Below are 7,962 nucleotides of genomic sequence, written 5' to 3'. Positions count from 1 at the left end.
TATAGCCAACATACACAGCAAGAAGCAGTGAATTGATATGAATTGGATATACAATTACTTCGCCCATTCTTTAGAATTCAATTCGATTTATCCATAGTTGGAGATAATTATTTATATAGTTTACTGCTTTAAACAGCAAAAAGCATTATAATTTTGTTGTGGTAAATGGAGCGGGAATATGTTTGCTCGGTTTATTGGCTATGCAAAACACAGAACACCAATATGCAAAATATTTCTCGAAGAAAAAAGATGAATCGCGATATCGAAGAATAACGTCCAATCACAGTCGTTGGTTGTTTCAGAGATGAGCCAATCACCGTTTTCTCTAAGCAGAATTTAAACTTGAATGCAGACGGACGTTGCTATTGGATGATAAGTTAAACTGTTGAAAGGTCGCTGTACATATTAGTTGATTGCGGGTTGGTTAACTCCGATTGTCTCTCTTGCTGTTGGAAGTTAAGGTGAGTTTCGGATTGCTGTTACTGTTAATGAGATATTATTGATAATTTTGCTACCCGTACCATATTCTTTGTGTAATACATGATTTATCGTTTCTCATTAAGCTGTTTTTGTAACACAAAACATGCAGTCTTTGTAATATGTCAACGGTCGCTCCGTCCTTTGTTTATTTTCCGAAATTTAGATGAGATTACTTTCTGTGTGAAAAGTCATTTAATTTAACCATGGGTAGTTCATTAATGCACTTTTGGAATTTATTTAAAACTTCACTTGTGGGCTTAGAATTTTTAACAGTAACGGGCATTTGACTTGTAACTAGCAGTATTCGGCGAGTTACTACCTCTTCCCCATCGAAAATAAATGAGGGGTTGGGAAGTTCTCGGTTCTGGCATCAGAATGGTGTGCCGCATGTTCTTAAGTGCTTGCCATGCCCTCTGTTATGAGCAGAGCAGACATCGATATGAATGTAAAGATTATTGGTTGCACATCTTTTCTTTGCAATAAAAGAGCCACTTGTGGGAAACAAGGGGATATTTGAATATGTGCTTTGACACCTGTTCTGGAAGGTGTTATATCCAGCTTCAGGTTAAGTGGACAATATGCTATTTCTTTGTGTATTGACGATTTGACTGCCATCTGCTTTATTTTCTTGAGTCTTTTATTATTTGGAAATGATTCTACTTGGATCAGCTGAATAGTATGAATTTTTTACCTACCTCTTTTTGACATTTAACGACAAGGGGATTGATACAATTGGTTGCACTGAGGCACTGGTAGTGCTTATGCCACCTTGGTGCAGTTAATGATTGTACTATTGTGTATGTCTTTGGCTCAGCAGAATCAAGATAACACTTAACAAAATGCTAAATCGCACTATTTTGAAAGGTGAATCATGACTTCTAGGCTAATGAGATCTTCATTGCTAAGGCCAAGGACCCACAATGTCTGCCATTGGGTGGTATTTAGGTAGAAATATAGTCAATCCTGTGAGGATTAACATGTTAGTTTCAGTGCTGCTATTATCTAGAAATGATTCTTGTGGAGCATTGTGTTCATTACGCTTGCTAGGGACCAACCCACCTGCTCCTAGAAGTATATTTACTTTTATAACCTAAAGTAATGGTCCAGGCACCATTACCCGTTGCTTCTGTCAAGGATCACTAGCATTGGCCGAGATATCGAAGATTAAGATGTTCCCACCAATGAAGAGACATTTAGTTACCAGCTACTCCAGAAGAAAGTGCTGTAGAGGCCCACAAAGTTTGAAAGTGTCATGGCATCGGACAATAACCTTGCACTTTCTCAATTCCTCCTTTAATCCTGTCACTTTAGGCTGTGGATTCATAAATGGCAGTGCCCTGGACCTAATTGGATGTTGCTTCAATTTATTCTTGGTTCCCTTCAGTCTGTGGGATGTGGGCAGTAGAATAACTCTCATGGTATCCCCTGCCTGTTGTGAGTGGCAACTAAAAGGGGCCCCAGGGTATCTGAACTTGGGAGCATGGGTTAGTGACCACAGGGACCTTAGCTGAGTCCTGGTATTGCTTCTACTTGTGCCAGGTACCTCCCTTTCATCTATCCTGTCTGGATAGACCTCCCTTGGTTAACACTTGTTCATTTTAACCCCAGCCGTATTAGGTCGCGAGGCCTAGGAAGTCTTCCATTTTTTTTCTCTCCGATAGTGTTATAGAGTTGTATGTCCTCTTTAAACATTTCCGCATAGGCTTAGTTTTAGCTGCACTGAAGGGGTGTAAGTTCAGCAGAAAAGGCTGCCCAGCTGGTAACTTCACTTTTGAATGCAAAGTTTGATTTCTTGCCGTGTGTGCTCACTGGTGTACCCCCAGTCTTCTCTGCTGGCCTAGCTCTCTTCACACGTTTTGGTGCCATGACATTCCAGCCTTAACTCTAGCTTCATGACTTCTATGTGCTTGTTCTCATCAGCGTTGCCAACTTATATTTTCAGCATCCGCTAAATACTATTAAAATTCCGCCAAGAAATCCAATCTCAATGAGCAATAATAATAGTCTGCACTCACCTAGTCCGTGAGTTTCACTGGGATTAGCCCCCCTGCCTGCGAGCCGGCAAGCTAGACCAAGGACCAAGGGGGATGTTTTAATCCCCTTTCCCGAAGGAAAGGGATGAGCCACCTAGAAGGTTACACCTTCTCTCTGGCCAGGAGATTTGGCGGGGTTTGGGGATTTGTTGGTGTTGGAAGATGAAAAGGGGGAGCTTTGGTTTGGAGATGTGGCCTCTTGGCTAAGGAGTGTAGTTCTGGACTTGTGCTTTTTATTGAGAATTGTTACATGAGTTTACATATACATAGTTACATAGGGTTGCATACTTAGTGACATACATAGCGTTGTTACAAAAACCTATAGTGCTGTTACAATTTACAGGTTCTGTGGGAAGGTATAGTAGGGACTGCTAATGTAGGGTTGGGATATGATGAATTGGAGGGAAGCTGTGATGTTAGCGATGGAGGTGCGAACTGGAACTTGTAGGCGTTTTCGTGCCGGGTGCAAACTAGGTGAATCCCCTACCTCAAGGGCCACACACAAAACAGGCCAGTTCATTGAACGGTCTTCCTTCATAGCATAAATATAAATGCTACTCTCTCACAGTTTCATTATCTGTCGTCGTTCAACTAAGAGATAAGTACCCTTTCTCCACGCATTACAAATTTGATACCATGTTCTCATAACATCAAATCCATATAACATGTTTTCCTCATGTGACGGCTAGCTCCTGACAAGAAATACGGATTAGCTTGGAGACAGACTGGAGTACAATTAAAATAAAACGTAAAATGGGTAAAACGCTAAATTCCGCTATAATAAATCTAGAATTCTGCCAAAAAAATCCGCTGTCCACTAAATGATATATTTCTCCGCCGGCAGCCTTCTAATTCCGCCAAATTTAGTGGAAAATCTGCTAAGTTGGCAACACTGGTTCTCATGACAACATAGTGTATAAAGTCTTGCTCCCTCACTTGTAAGACTGATGGTCAAATGTTTTTCTTCTGTTTAATGTGTTTCTATGAAATCTGAGGTGTTTTAAATTTTTTTTTTACAAGTGTACTTCTGAAATTTTAATCTGTGGTTAATTTTTTATTTCAGGAAACATGCCTTCACAAGAGAACGATGCTCAGAATAGGCTTCAAGCCTTCAAAAACAAAGGGAAAAATGCTGATGTAAGTAACTTTCCCTTCCATACCCAAAGTTTTGTTCTTTAATTCACATCGGCTTTGTATAAATTAGCAAATGGAGAAATTTAATATTCATCTGCTCATATTTTCTTGAAATTTGTCCAGGAAATGCGCAGACGAAGATGTGAAGTGACTACAGAACTAAGAAAAGCCCGCAAGGATGAGCAGCTCCTCAAGAGACGGAATATTGCAGACTTGGGTGAACCATTGTCTCCTCTACAAGAGAACAATAGTCAGGCTCCTATCCCAATGACTATTCCTGAGATTGTTGAAGGTAAACATCTTAAAACACTGATCTATTTTAAATTTGTCACTTTAATGCCACCAATCTACACTAATCTAATTTTATAACAACATATTGTGATAAGACGCCTTTAGGTCTATGAAAATGAAAGATTTCTTGTAAACAGTTTGAATTTTTGAGCAAGCCCATGGAGTTGGTTCTTAATTTTATTTTCTATAGTTTACAGATTTTTATCATCTTTGTAAGCGTGTATTACCTCCTCTTGTAGCAATCGCAGCATCAATCAAACCATCACGGATTATCCGTAATTATTACGGATTTCACCTCGCGATTACGGTCGAGGGGGGAAATTACTGCAAAAAAGTTGCAATATAAAGAGCAAGTAATTTTCTACCTGAAGAAAAAAAGGAAAGCAGGAAAAATGAATCCTTTTGGCAGTTACTGCTCAACATCCCTAGTTTCAATGTTTGTGAATTGACAGCGATACTTCCATCGTCACTTCCTCTTGCTACCCGTGAGCGTTGAAAATTCATTGTGATTGAAAAAGCTTCTCTCCATTATAAAACCTTACGCCATATTGTATTTGCAGTATTAAATGTGCCTGACAGTAACTCTCCCGGGATTAATCGGAGGGAATACAGGTCTAAATCTACACTGGAAACCCTTACGGTTCAGATCGTGAAAATGCCATACGAAATACTTGAGAATGATTGAATATCCTGATTGTGTTGGCAAACACGTTAGATCAACAGAGGACACTTTCATTTAAGAAGTATCGAAGTCAAGTCGTATTACGGTAGGAGAGAAAGAAAAGAAATTTTTAATGTGCATTTTACTGAAAACCCACTTCAAAGGTTGGCACCTCTGCATCTCCCATTCTTTAAGGGCTGCCCTGCTGGTCTCATAGAGGCCGAATGGGATTCAAATTGTGCCTTTGAGCAGGCAAAACCGTAACGTAAATCTCTGCTTCATCCAAGAACTATTGCGCAAAATCCCATGATTTTTATATGTGGCCATGAAAGCCATTTTTGAAATTGTATCTATATGGGAAGTACAGTGAAACCTTGATTCTCCATTTTTGGAAGGACCCCCGTAAAAAAAGTACAACACGGGAAAAGGAAAATCCGGGAATTAATAAGCCATGAACAATTTGGCTAAACACAAAAGAAAATATGTATACTTAAAATCTTACTAACACCCCTAAACCAAAGCAAACTACAGCGCCAATAGGCTTCCACCTACCAAGCGACTGCTGCTCGGTCCGAACGCCTGCAGATTAAGAGGTGACGCATGGTCAGTGTGACAAATCCTCTCGGCTGTTATTCCTGGCTCTAGACTGGGGTCGCCATCTCGCCATTAAATAGCGCCTCAATTAAAGGTAATCATAGAATGGGTGACCAGCCCTCATATCCAGGTAAAAATGCCTGACCTGGCTGGGAATCGAACCTGGGTCCTCCGGGTGAGAGGGAGGAAAGTTCGACCGCGGGGCCGGCTTCAAACATTACCGGTACGAGACTTAAAACTCTCGCAACTTTAAATTGTTTTGCTGGGGAAACTTTGTCGGTTTCCTCTGAAAACTTCTTTCACTTCAGCAACTTTGATCGGTCAGACTGTTAGAAAAACCTAATAACATCAAGCCAAACAATCGACCACAAGTATTTTTTAATTCTCTAATCTAATAAAATAAAGCACATTGGATACAAAAGTGCCCAACACGATGAGGAAATCCCTTTTTCTTTAAATCTTCCATTGTAATTTGGTCACAGGTATACGGTTCGTAGTCAGTTAGCGGAAATCTTGTACCGCGCAAATTAGGCCTACGGCCTACAATGACTTTTAAAGGTTATGTTGAACTTGAGAATATTGTTTCGAATGTAAGCATCGATTCTCAAGTTTTCGAATGCATTATATTCAATTATGTCCGTCACTAAATTAAATTGGAAAGATGAAACAATATCATTTCCGAATTTACAGTTATTCGCGACCTTGAGCTCAGATGGAAAACACGCTCGCTGTCCACGTCGGTACGAGTGCGAAATGATGCATAGGTTTTTACATGTAACGTGGGCAAATAAAACGACTGCGGTTTTAACATTTTGACGCAGTAAAGTGACATTCCTAGTCTTGCATTAGGACCAAAACGGTAAAAGGCAATCCCAAAACCTCCCATGGCTATATGTATGTAAGGTGCAACATCTGTTCTGGTCTCGATAACGTAAAATCGTATACGATAATATTAAAATGCTAAATTTGTGTTACTTAAGGAGCAGTTTAGATTCCTGCCTGAAAGTTCAGTGATTATACAGTGTCCCGAGGGAAGTGCTGAAAACCTGTTCGACGATTCACCCGGAAATAAAAATCTAACCTTGGACATAGCCTAATGTAGACGCTTTGCAAGTATGGACATTTGACTAAACTCGTTCAGTCTTCAAGTACAGCTGTCGAAATGCGCTCTGTTTCCTTCCAATTGTTGTGGACACACTCTGCTTTATGATTTCGATTCTCTAAACAATGCAACTTGAAGGCGATGCTACAGTAAGATGGTTCCTTATGCGCGTTCACCGCCGATCGCTTTTCCGCTTCCTCAAATTACCGCATTGACTTTACGTTAACACCAAGATCCGAAAGTATACCGTAGCCGTCCTTTCGTGAGGTACAGTTTCTTGAAAAACACGTGATCTAGCATTAAGCATTGATGGGACTGAAATTTCTGAACGGTTGATACGGGAAATCGTTTCTTCGAGGAACGGGATTTTTACAACATGATTTAATTAGGAACGTATAATCAAGGTTCTACTGTACATATTTAAAAAAAAAACTGAGAATTTATTTCTCCTTTAGCAGGTTAGCAATCCATATTTGCTAACACAGTAGGACCACGCAATTGGTCTGCCACTGAGCACAAATGGCACGTCTGGGTGGAACTCCGCAAATGCTCCCAGCCTAACCACCCACGAGTAACATGTCTCCAGTCAGGTGATCATAAGCCAAATCAAGACTCCCGTTGTACCGTCTAGCTGCAGTGTTCCTTTGCAAAATGCAAATAAGCTGTACGATGCTGTTTAGAGTTCTGGATCTTTAGCAGGTCTTCTGGGTTGAAGATGCCTTCTTCCATTCTACTTCGAAAGTTCTCACTGAAATTGAACCCTTGAACTTGTGTGACTGTTGGGAGGACTTAAAGCTGTTAGAAGTAGTCCTCTCTTGACGATGTTGCTCTTCACGCATATGATCCTGGTCCTCTTGAACAACCTCCAGTTTTCTTATGATTCTGGAAATCATGGAATGTGTAGTTCTCAGCAATGTAATGCATGCAGTGTTATCTGAGTCTTCACTTACCTGCAGCTTTTCTTTATCCTTCAACAAGTGATTGAGAACTTGTAACTATACTTAATACGTGGTTCACACTTCACTTCTAGTGTGCTACTGACTCAACAAAGATGAAGGCTAGACAATACCGTAGTGTAACAGGATCCATTGTTTGAGTCAGAGTGGTATCAAATATTGGGCCCATCTCAAGTTTTTCTCTGCTAAATTCCGGGACAAATATGGGTGGAGTATTTAGGTATATGCAGTAATTGCGACAAATCTGCAACAACAAAAGCAAGAGTAAAACCAAGGCATAACAGACTCGGGCAAAACAAGCTTGATAACTTCAAGACTACACCAGTGTAGCTTCTTGAAGAGAGAACGTGCATGGGTTAAGTCGCCACGAGGGTAAACGGAAGTTCTGTGCTAATCAGGGAGGTGAGAAGAGTAATGGAGTGGCCCTTAACCAGGTCAAACAGGACCACTCCTTGAAAGAGGCAGCCATGTTCAGCACCACAACCGGCTGGGGAGCAGTGAGAGCTAGTTGCTGTGTAGTCATACTGTAAGTTTGTATTCACCCAGTGAGTTACTTGTGACAAGTTGCCTACTGTAACGTAACTGTTGTTGATCATTGGTCTTTGTTGTGTGTATGGGTGTAACAATAGAAGTGACAGCAAGAGAAAACCCGGCATTGCTTTTCGTCTGTAAAGTTTTCTGCTCTTAGGCTAGTACATATCGAACATACAT

At 40.5% G+C, this 7,962-nt stretch overlaps 1 protein-coding gene across 1 annotated transcript in view; it reads left to right on the top strand.

Moving 5' to 3' along the window:
• Nucleotides 1-321: 321 nt before the first annotated feature.
• The window catches only part of Pen (Pendulin), an 83,495-nt gene continuing 75,854 nt past the window's right edge, over nt 322-7,962 (top strand). Inside the window, exons 1-3 of the mRNA XM_067152381.2 lie at nt 322-461; nt 3,577-3,650; nt 3,771-3,939. Of these exons, the coding sequence (XP_067008482.1) occupies nt 3,582-3,650; nt 3,771-3,939 (238 nt within the window). The 5' untranslated portion in view covers nt 322-461; nt 3,577-3,581. The remainder of the gene's footprint in view (nt 462-3,576; nt 3,651-3,770; nt 3,940-7,962) is intronic.

Source organism: Anabrus simplex, chromosome 8 (assembly GCF_040414725.1).
Source record: "Anabrus simplex isolate iqAnaSimp1 chromosome 8, ASM4041472v1, whole genome shotgun sequence".
Classification (NCBI taxonomy): domain Eukaryota; kingdom Metazoa; phylum Arthropoda; class Insecta; order Orthoptera; family Tettigoniidae; genus Anabrus; species Anabrus simplex.
The sequence above is the reverse complement of the archived record's forward strand: the minus strand, read 5'-3'. Positions and strand labels throughout refer to the sequence as shown.